The sequence below is a fragment of the Chironomus tepperi genome, unplaced genomic scaffold (genome assembly GCF_022539635.2).
Source record: "Chironomus tepperi strain 1889 unplaced genomic scaffold, CSIRO-AGI_Ctep_v1 contig_123, whole genome shotgun sequence".
NCBI classification, from domain to species: domain Eukaryota; kingdom Metazoa; phylum Arthropoda; class Insecta; order Diptera; family Chironomidae; genus Chironomus; species Chironomus tepperi.
This window is the reverse complement of record NW_027226245.1, coordinates 1,444,793-1,469,456: the sequence shown is the minus strand read 5'-3', so window position 1 is coordinate 1,469,456 and position 24,664 is coordinate 1,444,793. Positions and strand designations below refer to the sequence as shown.

Sequence of the window (24,664 nt, the reverse complement as noted above, 5' to 3'; positions counted from 1 at the left end):
AATATCATTAAGCTTAACAATGCGTAATTTGTCGTACAATAGCATTTTGTAATCACTAATAATCTCATTTGTATCCGACCGACTCCTGTCGTATACATTTTCATCCGATAAATCAAAGTCGTATAAGTCAATGTTTCCATTACGTGACGGTGGACCTTTGGACTCTTCTTGATTGTCGTATAGCCAAATGCTTGTTACTTCTTTTTCCATCGTCTAGAAATTTTTTGGGAGGAAAAAGTTTAATGTCGGTTTTTCTTAATAATGTATAAATAGTAAATGCTTTATTTAATATTTAAAATAACAAAAATGATAATTTCACGATAAACTTTTCTCAACAGATAACTTTTCAATAATAATATGTTTGCTATGATCATTATATTCAACACTCCTCCTTAATATTAACATGGTTCTTGTTAATATTACTATTTTAATCCACAGTCTGAGGTGAATTTCTTCAATTTAATAGATCCCAGCGGTTTAGTCATCATATCAGCAATATTGGCATCAGTGCTGCAATACTTCAGCTCAATTTCTCCTAAATCGACCAACTGCTTCACATAATGATATTTGGTATCAATATGTTTACTTCTATTACTAAACTTCTGATTGGATATCAACTTCATACTGCTTTGGCTATCGGTGTGCAAAGTCACTTTATCTGGAATGACAAATTCAAAAAAAGAATGCGTTAGCATTTTTACCCACTTTACCTCCTTGCAACTTTCTGAAAGTGCAATATATTCAGCCTCCATTGATGATAATGCAACAATGTCTTGTTTTCTGCTCGACCATGAGACTGTTCCACCATTAATTTGACATATGAAGCCGCTTGTTGATTTACGGTCTACAGAATCTTCAGCCCAACTAGCATCCGAATAAACTTCCAGATTTCCAACTTCGTTCTTGTCACTCAGCTTCAAACTCAAATTCTTTGTTCCATTAAGATACCGAATTATTCTTCTTACTTCAATCAAATCGGTCTTTGTTGGTTTTGAAATCTTTTGGCTTAAAATTCCAACAGATGCAGCTATATCCGGTCTCGTATTCGTACTAATGTACAATAATTTCCCAATGAGTTTTCTGTACTCATTATTCGATTCTAAATGGTTCTCATCATGATGCCTAAAGTATCCAGTCATTAAAGGATACTTTGAAACTTTTCCATCATTTAATCCTGCTTCTTCAACAACCTTTTCGATATATTGTCTTTGACTTATATGAAAATTTCCGTCTTCATCACGCTTTACATCAATTCCAAGAAAATGCTTCACATTACCCATATCTTTAACTTCAAACAATTTTCCAATATGATCCTTGAAATTTTCTATCAATTCCGGATTATTTGAAGCAACCAGAATGTCATCAACATGAACAATCATATAGCACACATCAGTTCCTCTCTTCATGCTATACAGGCATTTGTCAACCTCACTTTGACTAAATCCAAAGCTAATCACCGCTTCATTATACACTTTATTCCAAGCTCTTGCTGCCTGCTTTAGTCCATACAAACTTTTTCTTAATTTGCATACTTGATTTCCCTTTTCAAATCCAGGGGCTGTCTCATATAAATCTCCTCCTCAATATCACCATTCAAAAATGCCGTCTTTATGTCAAATTGCTTTACATCATAATTATTAACACCTGCAACTGACATCAATATTCTAAAAGTTGCCGATCTTGCTACTGGAGCGAACACTTCATCATAATCTTCTCCATACTTCTGCGAAAAACCTTGAGCGACTAATCTTGCTTTATAAGAGCAAACCTTGCCATTCTCATCATGCTTAAGTTTGTAAACCCATTTACAGCCAATTGCTCGTTTATTTGAAGGTAGCTTGACAAGATCCCATGTTTTATTATGATTAATTGATTTAATCTCTTCTTCCATAGCCATCTTCCATTTATTAGCATCAGAACAACTCACAGCCTGTTTAAATGTCTTAGGCTCAAAATCAACTCTTGAAGTATATGCCACAAAATCACCAAACCGTTCTGGCTTTTGACCTTTATTTCCTCTACTTGACACTCTTATCTGATCATGTTCTTCGTGCTCCTCCTGAATCTGATCACCTTGTTCATTTATTGAATTCTCATTAATTCTTTGATCTTGACTTGAATCATCTTCAAAAATTTCATGTTCATCATCTTGTTCAATATTCTCATCATAAGCGTCTTCGCTTTCAACATTTTCATTTTCCTCTTCTTCAGCATCATAAAACAAATCAGAATCATTGTGATTTCTAATCACATTAGGTCTTTGAGTCTCTCTATCAGAATCAGATGAATACGGGAACAACACAAAATCACCACTATTATTTTCTTTGTTACAATGCGAAATCTGGTTCACCTTCATAAACTTCTCTTTTAGAAACACAACATCACGCGACACAACAATTTTTCGAAGATTCACATTTGCAAGTCGATACCCTTTAGACCAACCGTCATAACCCACAAAAGCAAGTTTCTCAGCCTTATGATCTAACTTCTTTCTCTTCTGATAAGGAATCATCATATAAGCGGAAACTCCAAATTCTTTGAAATTTGAAAAATCTGTCTTTTTGTTGAAAAATTTCTCAAAAGGAGTTTTAAGATCTCCTTTGCTCAAAACACGATTCAGAGTAAAATTAGCATTCATTATTGCTTCATCCCAGTACTCTCTTGGCATACCCGACTCAGTAAGCATCGTTCTACATGCTTCTACCAATGTCCTATTTTTTCTCTCAGAAATACCGTTTTGCTCCGGTGAGTAGGCTACAGTACACTGAAACCTAATACCTTCTCTACGTAAGTAACTCTGAACTACCTCACTTAAATACTCAGTTCCTCTATCTGTACGGAACATTTTAACTTTCTTATCGAACGTATTTTTCAACAGTTCCAAATACTCAATGACTTTCGATTGTACTTCGCTCTTTGCTTTCAAAAGATATACTGCACAAAATTTCGAATGGACATCTGTAAACGTTACAAAATAACGATATCCGCCAATTGATGTAATTGGCATTGGGCCACAAATATCACTGACTATACAATCAAGTGTATTTTCTACAGGCGTTGCCTTTTTTGGAAACGGATTACGAGAAATTTTCTCAACAATACATGATTCGCACGTATCAGTGCAATCACAATCGATAATTTTCAACCCTATGTCCTTCATCGCAAGTATATCATGCAAATTTCTATGAGCAAGTTTTCGATGCCATTCATGTACACAGCATCTATCCACTCTGTTATTAATTAAATATGTCCTCTCAGCTTTAGCCTTCACAATATACATATCGCCTGATTTCTCAGCAATCTGCAAATGATCAAGACCTTCTTTTCCGAGAAAGCAACCGGATGGGGTAAAAATAGTTTTATAACCCCTGCTGCAGAGTTTCGACACAGAGATCAAATTACTGTCAATGCATGGCACCAGAAGTACATCAGTCAGATTTACAGAAAAGCTTTCATTCCCTACAAACACATTCAAATTAATATCCCCTTTTCCAATGTACTCGACCTTCTCACCATTAGCTACAGTTACATTTCCATGAAAATTTTCATCTAATCTACTAAAGAAGGACTTACTGTAGGTCATGTGAGACGAAGCTCCGGAGTCAATGTACCACATAAGATCCTTAGGATCAAAACAACCCTGGTGCTTTCCTCTGAATTTCGCCATCTGAGCACTTTCATCTCTATGTTCTCCTTCTGCTCTATGATTCAACATTGGACAGTTCCGCTTAATGTGTCCCCTTTTCCTACATTCAAAGCACTTAGTGTTTGAATAAGGTTCAGCTATCATTCTACTGTCTTCATAAGTAACTTTACACTTCTTTTGTGATTTATCACTTCGTCTTTCCCATTCATTAATCAGTTTCAGTTTGACATTATGCACAGTGAGCTCTTTTTCCTTCCATGATTCCAAGCCGGTTACCAAATTATCATATTCTTCATTTAAACTTGAGAGAATTGCACTAACAATCAAAGCGTCATCCAATTTGTCACCACAATCTTTGATATTCTGTGCTATTCCAAGGATGCTTTGCAAATGATTTTGCATATTTCCACCAATCTGTAACTCAGTCTTGAACAACTTCTTATACAGTCTCATCTTATGCCCAACTGATTCATTATGATGAAAATTCTTCAAAGCAATCCACGCTTCTCTACCATCTTTTGCATCTGCAATATGCACTAATTGATCGTCTTCAACCATCAATGAAATATACGCCAATGCCTTCAAACTTCTTGCTGCATCCTCTGGCTTCACGCTTCTTGAACTGATGACATCCCATAGATCCTCCTTGATCAAAATCATCTTCATTCGAAACGCCCAAACACGATAATTTCCACAGCTCAGTCGATCACACATTGCGTATCCTTTTTCTTCAAAATTCATAGCGATAAGGCCCATAACCTCTTAATAATGTATAAATAGTAAATGCTTTATTTAATATTTAAAATAACAAAAATGATAATTTCACGATAAACTTTTCTCAACAGATAACTTTTCAATAATAATATGTTTGCTATGATCATTATATTCAACAGTTTTGGTAATCTTTAAATGTCGTTAATGGACTGAAACTTTTCATCTCCTTACGTTAATTAATGTTCCTTTTTGCATGTTCTTATTATTACATTCAGATCAATTTGTTTGATGGACTTTCTTCACCAAGAAAAAGGGGTTAATAAAGGATGTTAATTTAAAGACTTTTTTTTCTTCTTTTTTCTTTAGTTTGTTAGTGTTGAAATTTTACAATGGAGAATGATTGCTGTGATTAATTGGGCAATTTAAATATTGTGAATTTAAAAGGAAATATAGGAAGCTTTGGTATTTGGAAGAGGAGTTGCTGTCTATAAATGGATTGCTATAAGTGTAGTGGTGCTAAGCTAAATGTACGTATGATGGATATCCATACGGAGTCTATGGTCACTAGTGATTGAATTGCTTGATGCTCAAGCGGCACAATTTATTAAATCGCCTTTTTCACAATAAAAATAGGTGAATTTCAGCAGTCATTGTGCCGTTAGGACAACTCAACTTCTTACCAATTTGTTGGCTACAGAGCGATGCCCTAGTAAACAAATTGTGATATTCGTGACTATTCGGAATTATTCGTGGCTATTCGGAACTATTCGTGACTGATCTGAACTAGTCGTGACTATTCGGAACTATTCGTGACTGATCTGAACTAGTCGTGACTATTCGGAACTATTCGTGACTGATCTGAACTAGTCGTGACTATTCGGAACTATTCGTGACTATTCGGAACTATTCGTTACTATTCGGAAATATTCGTGACTTATCGGAACTATTCGTGACTCTTCGGAACTACTCGGGACTTTTCGGATCTATTCGTTACTATTTGGAACTATTCGTGACTATTCGGAATTAACCGTGACTGTTCGGAACTATTCGTGATTATTCGGGAGAAAACCAATAAGAGGAAAAGTCAATTAAGTGCTGCAAAAGGCAATTAACTGCTGAAAATGCCAGAAGGTTCCTCCAGCATAAGCATCTTTGACATGTGTGCAGAGTTTTGAAAATTGAACATCTACCCTCGAACATACTACAGGATCAAGACACATCCTAAATTAAAAACCAAAAATAAATCATCAATCCAGTATCAACTCTCTGTCTACACAGAAACTTTAAAGTCTGCCTTTATCATTTATTCCAACTTTTTAATGAACTTGAAAATTCTGCAAAAATATGAAATTTCAAGAGCAAAACATCTCTTTTCAGTTCAAGGTTCCAATTAATATTTTCATCAAGTTCCTCGTAAGAAGATATCATCAATCCAATCATGAAATATTCATCATCCTTTTTTTAAAAAAAACTTTCAAACTACTTCATTTCATAGCTTATAAATCCTCGCACGAGTAATTCTATCCATAACGACAACAATCTATCTATAAATGCAAGAAGTTTCAATCGGTTTGAAACAAAATATTGACGTAGAAATGAAAGAAAATCTGTTTTTAAAGGAGTGACTGAGATATTTTACCTCATAGCTAGAGGCTTTTAATTATATAGATAATATTTGTTGACGTGAAGCAGTGATGAGCAACATGTGTGGAGACAGACTTATCAGTAAGATATGTCGCGAAAAGTTGAAGGTTGCGCACCACTGATTTAAAAGTGTTATTAAAGTCTGATTCCGAGCAACACAACTGAAGAAGGCTCCACTAGAGCTCGATTTTCAACACCAATCGGAAGTCTCTAATTCCAGTGACATCCTTATGGCTGTGACTTCCATTTAGTCTTGACAAAAGAGCTTAAGAGAAAATCCTAAAAGCTCCGTGGTGAAGCTTTCTTCATTTTGTGTCATTTGGGGGTAGATTTTTTTAATTTTGTAACGAATGAGGCTTTAATACAATAACTTTTTTAATAAACCGTTGCACAAAATAAGTGACGTAGTCAGTATGGAGCCAAAACATCCCGTAATCAGAACCATTCTTCTATTCGATTGTGTTTTCTGAGAAAAAGGTTTCTACAATCTCCTTTTCGGGGACTTGAAAATCCTTTTGTGTTCCTTAACACTACATGCCGAACTGGCAGAAGTTCTCGAAGATTAGAGCCAGTTTTAGACGTTCTCTCCAGCAGACAAAGAGCTTATGTGTGTTGCAGCCAAGGAAGTAAGTAAGTAAGTTACATTACTGAGAATAGAGATCATGATGATCTATGTCAGTGGTGCCCAACCTTTTATTTTTCGCAGCACACATTGATGGTAAACCTCGACCGAAACCGCACATATTGACTGTTCTTTATCCTAAGAATATACCCAGAGCAAGCCAACTCCATTCATCTTACAATTATTTAAAGTTACCACACATATGGTACCTTTGTATCTACATACATGAATATAATGCGCCCCATTACCAACCTCGATCACCAAAAATTCCTCAAAACTTTCTAATCCATTTCACCCCATTTTCCTCATTCATATTTACAAAATATAACGAGATATGACATGCAAGCTATTCCATATTTCACCTCTTTTTTCCAATTTTTCTTTTTCAAAATTTTTCCCTCCACTTACGAGGCTTCCACATTCAATAATACTAATGACATCAGGATTTGTATTTGACCTAATTAAAAATCGATCATTTTTCCCTCCGATAAACTCTTTATTTTTCATTTGTAGCATGTATAGTCACAGGTACACGTACAATTATGACAAAAAAAAAACGACTATGATTGCATGTACGACAGTCAGTGCTATCATGTTTAGCTTTACAAACGACATTTACATCATTCATGTGCTTATCATTCACGGCTTTTGGCGCCACTTCCATTTACTATAAAATTTGTACTTCTTTTTTATCAATGTGTAGCATGTCGATGATGATAGAGGAACATAATGAAATTCTTTAGGCATTTAACAGGAACAGCTTGAAGGCAGCATGAAAAGGAAAAAGGAAAGGAAGAAAAAATCTCGAAAATTATTGATAAAAAAAAGAAAGGCACAACTACATCCGCAAAAAAAATATTTTTTATTATTTATTTTGACTGAATCATGCTCCATTCCTATCTCCCTTGTTCATGGTTGTGTCGGGAAAAGCCGAAAAAATAAATTTTTTGGCGCAATTCGAGTACGAAGCATGAAAATCACATTATCGTTCCTTTCTCGTACGTATATATACATTTTTTGGAGGCAAGCGTGCCTCTGTGTTGTGTCTGGGATGTAATGAAAATAAGAAGGGATATGCGAAAGCGCGCGCGAGTTGCACCATACACAACACAAACAAAGGAACGATTCAAAATGTCCCAATTTTTTCCAATTCCAACGACGCAATTTGGAGGGAAATGTTTGAGGAAAAATCAAGCATGTCTGTGTTGTGTGTAGTATTTTACTACGATTTTGATGTAAATGTGTACAACAATTCGGGATGTAAGAGAAAAATTTTTCTTTTGTGAGGCTTCATTGGCAGTGCGCATGAATGTTCCCGAAAAATAATAACAAAAACATACAGGCACAACTTGGAGTGGAAAAATACTACAAAAATGCGTTGTGTATTTGTTATGATATTTTTCACATGAAATTTAGTCATGATTGTGTTGATGCTTGAGACAGTCGCTGTCTGGGCAACATTCGACTAATGTTGTGCCTCAACATTCGACAAAAAGTTCCTCTCTTATGGATGAGAGAGAATTGACTGTGAAGATGGCTGGTAGTTGTGGACATGAATGTGTTAGTAAGAGAAGTCTAGAGTCAGGTCAATGAAGCGTCTGTCAAGCAAAATATCAATGAATGTCTTTGTGTCTTACATATGTAGTTGTGCCTCAAATTGCTCAGAGTTTTTTTTTTACGTTTTGTTTTGATTTTTTTTTTCCCTCTCGACAATGTCGAAGTTGGAACTTATTGCGTGTTTTCTTTTTCAAAAAATGAATTTTTCATCACTTTTGATGAGGATTTTTAATTTCATATCCTTATATGCCTGTTATAGAATTGACTCAATTGCGACTCAACAAGAAATTTCATAAATTTTTAATTCATACTCAATTATAAAAAATATTAAGAATCACAACATAGGCTGCAGGTCTGTAGACAGTTCATGTATACATATATGTGCATGAATATGACGCAATAAGTTGAATGAATCAATGAATGAAATGCAAAAGTCCAAATACAATATTTATTTACTCTCTCAATTCTTTGTCTTATCTGTGTCAGAGCTACTCACTGCCCTTAAAAATATCTCACAAAATGCGTAAAATATGACAACTCATGCGTCTCTAATAAATCTTTCAATTTTCCTTATCACACAAAATATTTTTCAACAGCACTGCTTGGAACAAAAAAAAATAATTAATTAACTGTTAATGCCGCACATACACACGTCATGCTGTGTTCATTCATTAAAACATATATGTTTATGGTCTTATCAATAAAAACTTGTGGGGACTTTATTTTGACTTTTAAAGACAATCATGACCGTGACATGACATCAATGGGTATATGCTTGATTCCATTCATGAAATCAATTACGGTGATTTTAATTTTTCATAGTATACTTGGATGTGTTTTGGGGGGTTTGTGGGGCATGAATGGAGGGGAATTTGAGCTTTGGCCCCCAAAACAGAGACGTACTTACTTGACTGGCCGTACAGTTCAGCTATGAACCATGCCCTCCCTCCTATGGTTTCTAAATCTGACTCTATCGCTGGTTACCATTAGCCAATTAGCCAATACCATTTGCTACACTGTCCCTATCAGCAGCCTCCTTCCAAGGAGGGGGATTGGGGTGATGTAAGGATTGGGTTTGACCCCTGGGCCCCTCTAAATACGCCTCTAGTTCAAATCATACCCTAAATCCACAGAATCCAATTTTTAGCAAATATGACATTCGTAAATGAGGTCCAATTTAGAGACACATCCACAAATTTTGGCCAGATGGGTTTGACCACAAAGTTCCCTTAATACTCCTCTAATCCAAACCATACTCAATATTCACAGAATCCAAATCATTGTAAATGTGCCATTAATAAATGAGGTCCAAATCAGAGCAATAGCCACAAATTTTGTAGGGATCGCTCAAATTTAGCAAATGGCAGAGATGGGTTTGACCCCAAAACCCCCTAAATACACCTCTAACCCAAATCACACTCAAACATCACAAAATCCAATTCCATTTTCGTAATTTCAATTCTAACTCGTAAATATTAAGTTTCTTTACTATTTTTGTCTTTCTGCACACCACACACGTGTGCGGTGGAAGCAAAACAAACTGTTCATCAAATATTTTTTATGCTAATGTTGTCAAAAAGTCTTTTATAAATGATAATTTATTAGTTATTTTTAAGTTTCTTGAGTATGCCGATCGAATTTCAATAGATTAAAATTTTTATGATTGTTGTGCGTTACATTAAAAAAATATGAATGGAATAAAGCCTCAGCAAACGGCATGATATCTAGATTTGTCGGATGTAGAAGGGAATAGAGATCATGAAAATACTTGAAGTTATATGTCAGCATCAGTTTACATACTTGGTTTTAGGAGTTGTAATTGTACTGAATTTATGAGATTGGTTGAGGAAATCTGAAGATTGGTTTTTAGTGATGTTAAGCTGCTTAAATATAGCTAAAAATGAGTTAGAATTAGTATTGGATATCATTTGTGATTTTGGGCTGATTTCTGTGGCAATTTAGGACGCTTTAGCATGACATTTGATATCGGTAATTGACAAAGTATTAGAGCCAGATTTAGGAGACATCTACGATAAGTCGGAGTGGATCTGTACGCCCAGTGAATAAGCAAATAAGCAAGGATGAAGTCAACAGTGCTAAAAAGGGAATTTTGGAGGTTTTTTGAAAAAACGAGGAAATTTAAGGGAGATTCTGGGACTTTTGTCCAGAAAAAAACCCTAGAAAAGGAGAAAATCGGAAGGAAACTTAGAAGAGACCTCTGGAAAGACCTTTTCAAACCGTAGCAAAGAATTTTCAAAAAGGAAGTAAGATGGAAATTTAAACATTTTTTTAAATGCTAATCTTAATCTTCTCCAGTTTAGAAAGTTCAAGTTCGAATTTGACTTGAGATCATCACGGTGCCATATGCAATGATTATGCTCACTGATCCGTGAGGTTTGATATAAGAGACTGGCATCAAAACCAATGCAGAGATCTTATACATACATTTTAGAATAGATCACATTTGCTTTAGGTGTCACAAGGCAGCATAAGACAGCCTTTTTAAAGGATCTGCAAGGATTACGGAGTTTCACGTAAGGCTTACTTGTTGACCCTGAACTCGAAGTCGACTTGAATTTCACATGGAATCTGATCGACTTAAGTCAACCTCGATTTGAGCTGAGCTAACTATAAAGTGACATTTTTCTAAGATTTATGGTATTCGATACTCAAATTCGATCTAAATTTTAGTATAAACAGCTTCGATTCTCAAACTAATATTCAAATTCTATTCAAGATTGTCAAATTACAATATTTCTAAATTTAAAATACTTCCACAAAACTCAAATTATCCAAAAAGACATGCATCTTGTCCCTCTCACTCCCAGATTCTCATCACTCAAATCCATCTCATCATAAAATTCTATCCGGCAGTTCCATTACAATTTCCTTCATTTTCTAGAGTCTAATGAACTCTAGTTTGTCACTCAAGTCACGAAATATTGTCATCTGATAATTAAGCAATAATTCTTTATTTATTTTCATTTCTCAATCGATATCCATCACTGTCAACGAGACGAGAAATGGAAGTAAAATGAGGGTAAAAATGCGCGACAAATGGAATAAATAGATTGCTGGAACAAATGTATGTAAATCATCCAAAAAAACCATCAGCATCATCTCAATATCATTGTCATTTTTGTTAGAGCACTTCCACTTACTTTTCGTCACTATTTTTGTGTAGATGCATAGACAAATACCCAAAAAGGATGTAAGTTCAACGCACTTACGGACGATCTACATCGTAGACACACAAAAGAAAAAATAAGAAAAGTCATTTTTTGGCCTATATTGTTGTTCTGCCTTTAAAGACCCTCATGTGACTTGATATGGGAAACAAAAACTTCATGTGTGCATCTTGAGGAGTCAACGAACAACATAATTTTATTGCGCAATACTTAAAAATAACTATTATGGCTTTCTGAAAAGTAACTGTACCGTTGTACGTCATGTAAAATTGTAATTTTTTGTTGTTGATGTTACCGCAATTTTGTAAACAAAAAATATTTTTGAGCGTGGTCTGGATGAATTTGGATGATGAACTTTTGGATGGTTTTTTGGGGGAAATATTGAAATATTAAAATTTTAAACAGAATTTAATGCGATTTTGATAATCAAATTTAATAAGTTCTTTAAAATATTTTAAGGGGCCCAGCACAGTTTATGTCAAAATACTTTAAGCGAGACACAGGGTCAGATACCTACATCTGGCTCTACAGCTGGCCCTACAGCTGTAAGGCTTCCATTTGTTCTCAAAACCAAGTGCATTACCATATCTATAGACAGTTTCGTTCCAAGAGTTCTTAGGTCGTCCATGAGTTCAGGTATATTCTCAACAATCCAACTTAAATTGACAGATTGTCCAAATTTGCAAGTGGAATTTTAAGTCGCAAATTTTAAATGGAATTACATGTTTGACAAGATGAACTATAATATTAAGGAGATAGATGAGTTAAGGTTCGAATCCTTTACATTCAGAAAATTGGTTTTTGGATAGCATTGCTATTTACATTTTTTGTAGATTTTCAATATATTTTTGTAAAATTTACTGCACTTTCAAATTTTTTTCAAATTCCCTAATATTCACCGAATTAAATACATGATTTAAAGCTAGTCCATAACTTGATCAGCTAATAATAGACAGCAAATCATCCCAAAACTCTCCATCACCAAAAAATTCTCATCCAAAAATCACAAGAGCTAATTTAAAATTCATAAAGCTATAAACATCACAGATTATAAGCAAATAAACTGTTAAAATTGACATTTATACTTCCAAAAAAAATATTGCGACTTACTTACAACCCTTTCCTAATTCCATCACAATCATCCCTAATAAGATTTTTATAACCACTTTTTTATTACGCGGATTTTTTTCACTTTAAAGAAAAAATAAAAAAACAGGAACAATTTGATATTAATGAATGGGAAATTTTGTCAAAGGGTTGAAGATGAGACGTAAAAAAAATTTATCTTCAGCTTTTGTAACCAATTTTTATTGCACATTTTTTGTTTTTGCTCGGGAATTTTAAATGACAATTTTTATTATAGTCGGGTATTAATTGAGTTATAAAAATTATATTTTTGATGGATTTTATAGGTACTTGAATTATGGATTGTTAAATGTGAAATTTATTGTTTTGGTGATATTTTGAGAATTTTATAGAGATAGGACGGATAATTTTTAGGTTATGGCTGTTCAAATTCGATGAAAATGTCTTTGAATTTGAAAAAATTTGACTTCATTTCATATAAAATTTGAGTCAAATTTAAGCTGAATTCTTGTAAGGCTTTGGAAATAATTTGAAATTAAATTGAAGAAATTTAAAAAGTTGGAAAATTTGACGAAAATTATGAAAATTGAAAAAAAACTAGTAATGAAGCGGATCACGCTTCATGAGAATATTCACACAATACGAAGATCAGAAACTGTACATAAAAGTAAAAAATAAAAATAAAACAACTTGAACAAAATAAGAGATTTATGAAATAAAAAATGATAATGTGCAAGTAATTAACTAAAATTATTTACATGGAGAATAACATGTACAGTTACTACTTTCGAACTTTTAAAGTTCGAGCTTCGCTCGAACTATTTTTCTTCTCACGGCAACATATTTTCATAGATATGCAGTTTTTAATGTTTGAGAAAATTTTCACGCCTTCACTCGCTTCGCTCCGTTCAGGTCGCAAAAATTTGTGAGCTTCGCTCAACCAAGTCCGAACTGCGTTCGAACTGTTAATGTTCGAGCTTCGCTCGAACTGTTTTTCTTCTCACGGCGACTTATTTTCATAGATATGCAGTTTTTAATGTTTGAGAAAATTTTCACGCCTTCACTCGCTTCGCTCCGTTCAGGTCGCAAAAATTTGTGAGCTTCGCTCAACCAAGTCCGAACTGCGTTCGAACTGTTAATGTTCGAGCTTCGCTCGAACTGTTTTTCTTCTCACGGCGACTTATTTTCATAGATATGCAGTTTCTAATGTTTGAGAAAATTTTCACGCCTTCACTCGCTTCGCTCCGTTCAGGTCGCAAAAATTTGTGAGCTTCGCTCAACCAAGTCCGAACTGCGTTCGAACTATTATAGTTCGAGCTTCGCTCGAACTATTTTTCTTCTCACGGCAACATATTTTCATAGATATGCAGTTTTTAATGTTTGAGAAAATTTTCACGCCTTCACTCGCTTCGCTCCGTTCAGGTCGCAAAAATTTGTGAGCTTCGCTCAACCAAGTCCGAACTGCGTTCGAACTATTAATCTTCGAGCTTCGCTCGAACTATTTTTCTTCTCACGGCAACATATTTTCATAGATATGCAGTTTCTAATGTTTGAGAAAATACAGTATTTATATAGATCACTATACGAGCCGGGCTGAGCTTCGCTCGCCCGACTTGGGTAGATTACAGTACTTATATAGATCACTATACGAGCCGGGCTGAGCTTCGCTCGCCCGACTTGGGTAGATTACAGTGCTTATATAGATCACTATACGAGCTCGGCTGAGTACTTATATTCGTATTGTGTATATACGAACTAGGCTAAATGTATTGATTCTTAAGAAGTATTTTGATTTAACCTTGTTAACTTCGCTTTTGTTTTCTAAAAATTAAGCACATTAATGGATAGATATTTCTAATATCTACATTTAATATTTACATTTTTTTTGTATACTTCAAGTATTCAAAAAAAAAAACTCAAAAAAAATGGAAAAAAAAATTTCAGAATTTCATAGGATTCGATCTAACGACCTGAAGATTTCAATTACTTGTAACCAAATGCAATCAGCCAAATCTCAATAAAAATTATTATTAATAATTTGGATAAAACATGTATATAAATTAATGATTTTTAGATCATGAATAATATAGAAGAAATATTTTCAATTTTTTTAAAACACGTGTTTTGGAATAAGCGGCTAATATTTAGGGAAAAAATTTCAGTTTTTTGCATTTTGTGCCTCAGTGGATGCATCTCATGACCCTAAAAACTATACAGCTCGTGTGATAACCAATATCTATCGATAGAAAAAACCGGAAGTCTTAACTTTGTGTTAAAATTGAGTTTTCGCGGAAACTAACTAACTTGCTAAAGGACAGAACGTGATTTTTTGCGATTTCTCGGCACTGGAAGCACCAATCATGAAGGAGTTTTTACCATTTGATAGGTAATACGAAGCACAAACTTTGAATGACCGAACTTTTTTTATAATTCGGCAAGGCTGAGGCAGTAAATCGAAAAAAGTAGATTTCTGTAAAACAAAAAACAATATATTCACACAATTTTGTGTGAATATGAAATGAGAAAACCTTGAAAAAAATCTTAAAAATTGAGGAAAACTCAAGAATAACGTGAAAGAATCGAGGGAAAATTGACAAAATTTGGAACCAAATCTGAATAATTTTTAAAAAATTCGGAAATTTTGAGTAAATTTGAAAGATTTTTGAATAATGTGGAACAAAACCTGTATAATTTATACTAAATTACCAAAATTTTAGAAAAATGTTTTAAAAAATTACAAAAAGAAACAAGTTTTCTTAAAAACTTGAATTTCCATACCCAAAAACATCCTTAATTAATTCAAAACTCCTCAGTCACTCACAAATCCTTTATTACTATTGTATTCATTTTTAAAATTTTTACTTTACTATGATTCATTTGATTTTAATATAAAAATAATCGAATTATAACATAAAAAAATATGAATTTCAATCCGATTATGCTTCAACTTGCTCATTATTCCTTTGTTATGCTCGAGTGTTATGGAAATTAATTTTTTTATGAAAATATTTTTTCTGTTCATCATCATTCCTCATCGTCTTTGTTTCCCTTCCTCAAAAGTCCTGCTTTTTCTATTGAAATAATATTTTTTTTTTCGTCGTCGTTGTTGTAGATTTATCATATCCCGGACACAATTCGTTTACATTAGATGGAATTAACATGAAGATTAGCATACAACTGTTGTTTGTCTGTCTCAATTGTGTGTGTATGTGTGATGAATTCGGGATGGAAATTGAGGTGATTTTGTCAGAATTTAGAGGGATTTTTGTGAGAATTTATGATAAATTTTTGAAGATTTTATGAGAATTTAGAAAAAAATTGAAAAAGTTTCAAAAAAGTTAAGAATACTTTAATAGAAAATGAGGAAAATTGAGAAAATTTGAATTAAAAATTTTAAAAAATTAAGAAAAAACTTAAAAATTTGTGGAAAAATTCAAAAAAATCAGGAAAAGTTGAGTAATTTATGATTAATACCAAATCCAGTGGTAGTCATGGACGTCAACGGTGTATTTAGTGATATTAGGGAGTACCACGAGTAGCCATGAACTTGGTCAGCTTTGAAGTCAGACTTCTCCAATTTGAATTTTGCCAACTTTTTTAAATCAAATTCGGAATTTTTCTCAATTTTTTCATACAAAATCTCAAAAGAAATTGAGAAAATCTAAAGAAAATCCCACAAAATCACCACAACATCATTTCCCAATTGCATCTATTTATTCCCATCATAATCCTCCAGGATCTATCTCTAAAAACCAACAAAATAAAAGAAAAGTCACAAAAAAAGGAAGGAACAAGAAAAATGAGTAAGATGAGAATGTGACTTCAGTTCCACGCATAATTGCCCAAATTAATATTAATGTGAATGCATTAGATGAAGCAAAACAACAGTAACGAGAAAAATTTAAATTCATAAATTCAAATGAAATTTCTTGAATTTTTCCTATTGTTGAGAGCACACGAGCATTAATGCGACTCACGGAAGTAGGAAAAGAAAAATATATTAATGAATATAAGTCGTTTCTAACTTTTTTTTAATAGAATTTATTTATTAATTAATTTAAAAAAATAAGTGGATTAATTAATTGTATGCACAGAATTTTTTTTTCATTTATTTATTTATTCTTGGTGCATTTGAAGTAAACAGAACAAAAAGTTAGAAAGTCTTTGAAGTTTTATAGGTGGATGGTAAGCAGATTTTAGGATTAGTTGTTGATGTATTGTTGAATTTTCGAGTGTATACAAGAGTTTGTCCTTTGTAACTGTCCTTAACTGGAGTCTGGACTTCCAAAGTCATTTAAACTATCTATGACCCGCAAAGAGCGTGTCCTCAACACCAGATTAAGATGAGAACATTGCTCATTTAATATAATTAAGGTGATCGTGCTCTCATGAGAATTCTCCTTGCCTGTTAGGGTCTAGTATATATCATAGTGGTATAAAGTACACAAATACTTACTTATGTAATTCATGCAAAACATACTCGAACTCAAAACTGACTTCCAAAAAGAGTCTTCTTCTAAATATCACAAGGTACTGAAAGAGTAAAAATGAAGTCTAACTGAATACAAATTTACCTTGAATCTGGCTTAACGACTGTCAGAGCTTGAAGTCGACTCGGATTTTGTATCGAGTTGACCATCACTTGAGTCGACTTCAAGTTCTGACGACTGTTTAGCGTCGGTTTTGTTTCACTTATGCTTTTCAAGTGTCTGTTACTCAGGATACGTGAAATATGAAAACTTTCAACTGAAACCTGTAACCACGAGCGAAGGGGAGTCATCATTGTTCAGCCTACTTCTAGAGATGTCATTTGACTTAACCAAAGCATTATGATGAATGCATTAACAACGTCATTATAATGATGTGTAGCTCGAGATGAAGAAGGTATGTGGAGCTTTATTTTGAAGTTTTGTATCAGTTCCTTGCGTTAATTGAACCTTAACGTAGCTTAAAACAAGTGATCACAAGCCAAACTCTCCTAACTGGAAAAGCGAAGAGAAAGACAACTTCGATACCTAAAAGCGGTCTATTTGCCTGTTAGGGCTCAATAACTTACGGACATAAATATTGAGATTCGAACTTAAGATCGCTGAATAGTCAATGTATGTAATTTTAATAAATTTATGCATCTAATCAACAACCTCTATGAACTAATTTATTGATTGCTACATTAATTACAATAATAATAATCTACTAACCCAGTTTAATAAATCCCCAAGCCAGAACTGTTGAGTCACACTTAATCGACATCTAGACAAATAAATTCCACTGATCAACAACTCCACAGCATTTATTCTCCTCAATTCTCCAACTAATAAAAATTATAATCTAGAATTTATAAATAATTTCACTTCCGTGTTTGATTTTTGCATGCGGAAAACTTTATTTCTTATTATTATATATCCACAATGTTCAACACGAGAAGTTAATAAATAATTTTACAATTCAAATAGCTTAGTTGAAGCTACAAGCCCAATATTTTTGGGCGATGAAGAACATGGACGAAAGAAGAATTCGAGTAAACGTAATTCTTTCATCATGCATTTGGTAGCGTCACTTCTCATGCCCTTCCTTTTGCGGTTTTTTTAAAACGTGTCTGGTTCAATAAACTTTTCAGTTCTTTTTCTCGCAAAAAAAAAACTGAGAGAATAATATGAGGAAGAAGAGGAACGTAAAAAAAAGAGTCAGCAATTATTGTGCTATAAAGCATAAGAATGTTCAACACCATAAATTTGATATTTTTTTTTCTGTTGTTGTTGTTGTTTGTAGTCGAGAGTTGAGAATGTAATGGAATGAAGGAAATTGCAATGCGCGGGAAAGAAAGAATTGTTATGAAAAAATAATGAAAAATTCTTTATGTTGTGGATTAAAGGGCTGAAGGCGCATTTATATGAAGCCAAGAATTGAGCCAGTCATAGCTACTCATAGCTGAAAATCAAGAGCTTTGCATTGAATACGTCTTAGGGCAAATGACAGTTTAACAAGTGAGGAATTGCCAAATTACCACATCCAAACCTAGACCTACAGTCAAGAGTCGCTCACCTTCACTCACTTGACGACATAAAGGTCTATAAAGGAAGATGCTTGCGTTTGGTATCGGAAATTAGCAAGCGGAAGCCAGCGATAGAGTCAGATTCAGGCGACTACTTCGAAAAGAGAGGCTCAACCCTACAGCACAGCATTTAACTAATCATACAGACGACATGTTGTAAGAAGACCTGTAGAAACACTTCTAAGTAAGGTCTTAAAATCTAACTTTATAGATAGAAGCTGTTGACAGAGACAGTATTACATTTGGTATTGGAAATTGATAATCGGAAGCAAGTGATTGGGTTAGTTTCAGGCGACATCTGAGGGAGGTCATGGACCAAAATTTGATCTGTACATCCAGTGAAGTAGCGATACAGATAATTAGACAATTTTTCAAGCAACAAATTTGATTGTGAGGCTACAAACATATTTAATTAAGGAAACAGCCAGCTTGTAAGCTCAGCAAGTCGACCAAACGATCATCAATGCTAGAAATCAAGCTGGTTTCATTCAAAATTGCAGGTCTGATGACAAAAAACGAAGGCTGGCAGCCCTAAACAAACTTTTGAATACACCCGAATATCCGGACCAGAAGGAAATGCAGGATCGACAGAAAATGCAGTCCTGCGGTTTTTGGTCAAACCCTACAACGAAGAAGTTATCACTCGTTCAATCCAACCTAGGAACAAGGCTTCTTTCCTGTCAACCAGTCTGAAAACCATCCAGCATACTAGACAGTCTACTGTTCAACCATTCCACAAGATACATATTCATACAAAATGCCTTTATTAATAAACATCAATTCCTGAAAATGAGCTAAAAATATTGTGATCCAATGTATATTTTGAGGCTTCATACATGCATTTCTGCACTTCTGTGTTATGAGTTACTTGACTTTGTTGTATGTATCTGCATTCTTATTGTATAGTTGAGTTATATTAATGAGATTTTGTGCACTTTTCAGTGCACTTTCTGTTTCTTCATTTTTTTTCTTTGCCTGTTGTTGTGTCAGCAACAGAGTAGTTTAATGAGTTTGATCAAATGTACGACTGGTTCGTCGGTTTATTGGATGACTGGAGAAAAATGATGAGATTTTTTTTTTTGTTCCCTAGATGCAACTTTGTTGCAAATTGCTACTCGTATATAATTTATTTATTTGATATTTATTTATTTGATTTGTTCGTGACTTCATATTTGATGAATCGAGACTTTTTGTGGAGAAAAAATTTATAATGACTTTCAAATTGCAAATGACTGAATGCAGTCATTATACTAATTTCGCTGTAATAAATAGAAAAATTGTCTTTTAATTTAGGGAAAAGTTTGACTAATTTATTGTTGGAATGTGATCCCTGTAATGGTCTATCAACAGCAGAGTTCCAAGTCAACTCAAGTTCTCAAGACTCCATTAACAGAGTCGACTTTGAGCTCTGATCAATAACATATCTTCAGAAGAAAGGTAGAAATAGAAGATATATAATTTATATATGGCACTTCGCCATATAGTCGAATAACCCCCCATAACTCAGTAATATGAGCATGCGACTGAAAACCGTTAGACGTAGGTTCGAGTCCCACTCGAATCAGAATTATATCATATTCTGTTAGATCAACATTTAAGCTACAATTAATGTTTTAGCAATAGAGTCAGATGGAGAGCCATTTGAAGCATACATAAGTTCTACGTCGAAGTGCATGGTTGCAGTAAGTAAGTGAATACGTTCAATAATATGCTCAACCTCCCCATCCTCCCCCTTACTTTATTCAAAATAAAAAATATAAATAAATTCGAACTTTATTTTAAAAATTTCAATTTCAATCTTAGGATTAGCAATTTAAGGCATGGTCTGCGGCGTAGTCAGGGAGTCTTTAAGAGCAAGAACCCCTCCAAGAATTAAAAAAATCGTTTATTTTGTAATATTTTTATTTTTTTTAAATTTTTTGTTTGTCATTTAAAAAAAAATTCAAAAAATAACGCGGTGAGGGGGTTGAGGAAGGCTTCGACCCAAGTTAAATTTCCTGGCTATACCCTTGGGCATGGTGATCAATATATAACAACAAATTATCAAATTAACAGATGCACACAATGCATAGGATGCAATATAAATTATATTTAAATAATTATTAACTTTTGTGTCAACTAGAGTATTTATAGAGTTTGTAAGATTCCTCAATGACATATTCGAGAACTTTTCCAAATTGTCTATAGTTTTATAATCAGAATTTTTAAGCATTTTATAAATGTCATCGATGTTATTTTGTAAAGTTGTTTGTTCCAAGACATCATACAATCCTTCATATTCATCATAAGCATCTTCAAAGCACAACATGCGATCAGAATGAATAAGTAGCACAAGTAAGAGAACTGTGAAACTAGTTAAAAAAAGGATAAATTAATGTTAGCATCTTTGTTATGTTATTTGTTGGGTTTGTCAATAATTGCTTTTTTGTGACTTGTTAAATGAATTACTGTAACAGAACTGATAATTTTTTAAATAGCTGCAGTAAATTGAATCATATTTTCAGATGATTAAGTCAGATTAGTATGACTAAGTCGATGATAGAAGTAACTACCAGTACTGAACTGTATACATTATGTTGCGTAACTAAAATAAGTATGACTAAGTCAATGCTGTATCTAGGGAGATGGAGGATGTTGTAGTCAATGAATAGAAGAAACAACTAGTCCTGTTTGGATAGCATTTTGTTGCTTTCTTTGTACATGATGGGTTCGGAGACTGGAAATCTTGTCTTGTCTGAGATGGCAGACTGGAAATCTTACCATTCCTATCTTGGTTGTGGAGCAGCAACCCTTCAGACAGAGTTTGGATAGGATTTTAATCAATTATTTCAAGTTCATATCCTGATTCAGGGCTGGATTACCTGCACTACATTTAGTGGTAACAAAAAATACCACGAGAAGATACACAATTGACATTTGGCCAGCTTCGGTGTCAGACTTCGGCTTCCTCAATTACTTTTTCTTCCTTGGCTGGAGCGCATGGCGGCCCATTGCCGCGTTTAAAGAACATTTTTAGACAGCTTCTACCAATTTGGGATATTGAGAACTCTAGCGTCCTTATCCGCACACTATCAATTCAGGACATTTTCGGTCTTCCTCTTGATCTGTTGGTGTCTACAGAGTCTGTAAAGGCTTCCTCATCTAGATGATAAAAATATTAAAACTATTTTCAAAATTTATGTCACTAAAACCCACCCTGACATCACACCATAAATTTCATATCTCATAAAGTCGATTCAGTTACATTTAGTCATCATTCGTCTGACTCAAACCATTCAATTCCTACACATTCTACTCGTATTTACTCAAAATCACGCTTTAACCCTCACATCATAAATTTCCTCATACTACGATTCTCGCAACAATGTTGCAAATCTTCAATTACCGCCTGAGAGGAATTTACGCCAATGGGACTGTTCAGATGTTAGGTCACAAGAGAAATCAAATTTTTGGGCTTGCATCCCTTCTCTTAGTGACAGAATCTTAATATTCATTGATTAAGGTGGAATAAATTCTCAACATCCCCAAGGTAGGGGGCAAGAGACCCCAAAAAGAGTTACGTAATAAATGAACACCCCCCATTCATGCACAACAAGATACAACAACCAAACATAACTTGTACGCCTTCCTAATTCTTAATATTGTGTTACATCGCAAGTCACATTTTAAAAAAAAATTAACTCATCCATTCAATATTTCCTCGTTGAGTCCTAAAGCAAAATAATTAAATTGTAATTGGAGACAAACAATGCCAATGGGCATTACAATAAACTTATGGCGCCGCTCTATATTTTATTTGTTATTGTTGCACTCATTTTTGCATTTTACAAAAATAAGAAGTAAGTGAAAATTGAAATGTAATTTGTTGAAATAACGTAAAAGAGGAATTGAGATTGTGAGAAATAATGAGGAAGTCAATTTGTTGTGATTCTTGGATGGGAACTGAGGATTAAAAGAATTTGTTGAAAGGTCAAAAAGTTGTGAATTTTTCGAAATTGGAAATTAAAAAGATAAATTGGGATTCGAACCCTTTGGATTGTCAAAATTTGTCATAATTTAAGATTTTTGAATCATTATTATGACTTTAACTTCACTTTTGTAGTTTAATTGCAATTTGTTAGTTTCAATTATAGACTAAATTGTCATTTAGATATTTCTACTAAATATAGTCGCTAATCATTCCTAGAAATTCAATTAACAAACTTAGAATCTCTCTCAAACCCTCCAGATCATTTTGGAGCAACAAACTCGACAATCCGAGGAACACAAGATTTCCAAATTCTCGGTAGCCACAAATTTTCAAAGACTCTCTTCTCGAGCAGTCTCGGTCTCGGTCTCGGTCTCGGTTTCGGTTTCGGTTTCGGTTTCGGTTTCGGTTTCGGTTTCGCTTTCGCTTTCGGTTTCGGTTTCGGTTTCGGTTTCGGTTTCGCTTTCGGTTTCGGTTTCGGTTTCGGTTTCGGTTTCGGTTTCGGTTTCGGTTTCGGTTTCGGTTTCGGTTTCGGTTTCGGTTTCGGTTTCGGTTTCGGTTTCGGTTTCGGTTTCGGTTTCGGTTTCGGTTTCGGTTTCGGTTTCGGTTTCGGTTTCGGTTTCGGTTTCGGTTTCGGTTTCGGTTTCGGTTTCGGTTTCGGTTTCGGTTTCGGTTTCGGTTTCGGTTTCGGTTTCGGTTTCGGTTTCGGTTTCGGTTTCGGTTTCGGTTTCGGTTTCGGTTTCGGTTTCGGTTTCGGTTTCGGTTTCGGTTTCGGTTTCGGTTTCGGTTTCGGTTTCGGTTTCGGTTTCGGTTTCGGTTTCGGTTTCGGTTTCGGTTTCGGTTTCGGTTTCGGTTTCGGTTTCGGTTTCGGTTTCGTTCCCGGCATCAGGAACCCTCAGTAGTCGTTACGCTGCTTCATCACCGAATTCACGACAATATCAAGACCTGTGGATGACCCAGATGCTTGATTTCACCACATTCTTCTCCAAAACACGAAATCTCCTAAATCATATGCTGTTCGGCCACATCTGTGTAAATTACATCAACAACATGACATCATTCTTAATGTGTGTAAATGTGTTTACTCATCGCATGCCGCACAATCTTAAAGAAATAAAAAATAAATATAAAAATGTAGTAACAATAACATAAATTTAGATTAAGATACGATTGTTGCATTATTGATTGAAATTATGACAATTTTGTTGTTTTTCGTCTCGATTACTAATTGAAGTTATTTTCACAGTGATGGTCAAAAAAATTAATGATCGGTTATAGTCGTTAGTTAGTTTTTTGTTTTCCTTGTTTTGGTTGTGGGTGATGTTGGTTGCTTTCTTATTTCTCTGACCAAACAGATCAGCTGGTATCCATGGTTTCTCTAAGTTGGCATCTAAAACTGGCTCTATCACTGACTGCCTTTTGTCAATTGCCATCGTACTCTTTTGCCATCTATGGCATCATATGGATGATGCTCAAACTTAAATTTAGGGTTAGTCCAAAAATGTAGGTTTTCAGCCATTGACGCACTTTAAGGTATAATTTAAAAATGCAAGCTTTCGCATCAAAAATGTGGAAAATTCAGATCTGCAGTTCTTGGTCGAATCCTCCTTAAATTATGAATAACTCCTCTGAATGACATATGACATCTAAAATGAGGGCTTGGTACATCAAAGTGGTAACTTGTTGTCAGGTGTACAGAAAATTTTGGATTTACAATAACTTGGACTGACATTGCACACCTTGATGGTAAGCCTCGATCAAAATCGCAAACGACATACGGTTCATGGCATTTCTAAAATTTTTTGGCTGCATACAGTTTGTGATACAGTCAGCAATAGAGTCAGGTGGAAAGCAATTTGTAGCAACCTAGGCTCTATGTCGGAGCATGGTTCCAGTAAGTAAGTAAGTTAGTAAGTTTGCCCACAACTTCTCAACACCAAGACAATAACAATTTATTCATGAATCTATCCAAAATTCGTATAAAATTCCCATTACCAAGCAACAACGCATAAATGCTAAAATAACAAGCAGCTAAAATCAAGCAAAAATTCCTTTAAGAATTCCAAAATCGAAGAGTTGTTGATTATTATTCAACAATACATTCTCCAATAGCTTCGTAATCATGAATCAATAAGCAATCGCATTAAATCTTGGTGAAAGGAATCGTCGGCATAAGAAACAAGAAAAT

The 24,664-nt window shown here is 34.2% G+C and overlaps 1 protein-coding gene across 1 annotated transcript; it reads left to right on the top strand.

Annotated features, from left to right (window-relative positions):
- The first annotated feature begins 8,159 nt into the window (after window positions 1-8,159).
- LOC139087450 (keratin-associated protein 19-2-like) lies at window positions 8,160-23,378 on the top strand. Its single transcript, XM_070636255.1, has 2 exons — window positions 8,160-8,190; window positions 22,738-23,378. The coding sequence occupies exons 1-2, from the start codon at window positions 8,160-8,162 to the stop codon at window positions 23,376-23,378; spliced, it is 672 nt and encodes a 223-aa protein (XP_070492356.1).
- The last annotated feature ends 1,286 nt before the right edge of the window (window positions 23,379-24,664 follow it).

Bases quoted from the DNA above. Each gene is read 5' to 3' on its own strand.
- LOC139087450 (XM_070636255.1), top strand. From the start codon at position 8,160: ATGGCTGGTAGTTGTGGACATGAATGTGTTA. The intron at 8,191-22,737 runs GTAAGAGAAGTC...CAAACCCTCCAG, and splicing joins TTGTGGACATGAATGTGTTA to ATCATTTTGGAGCAACAAAC.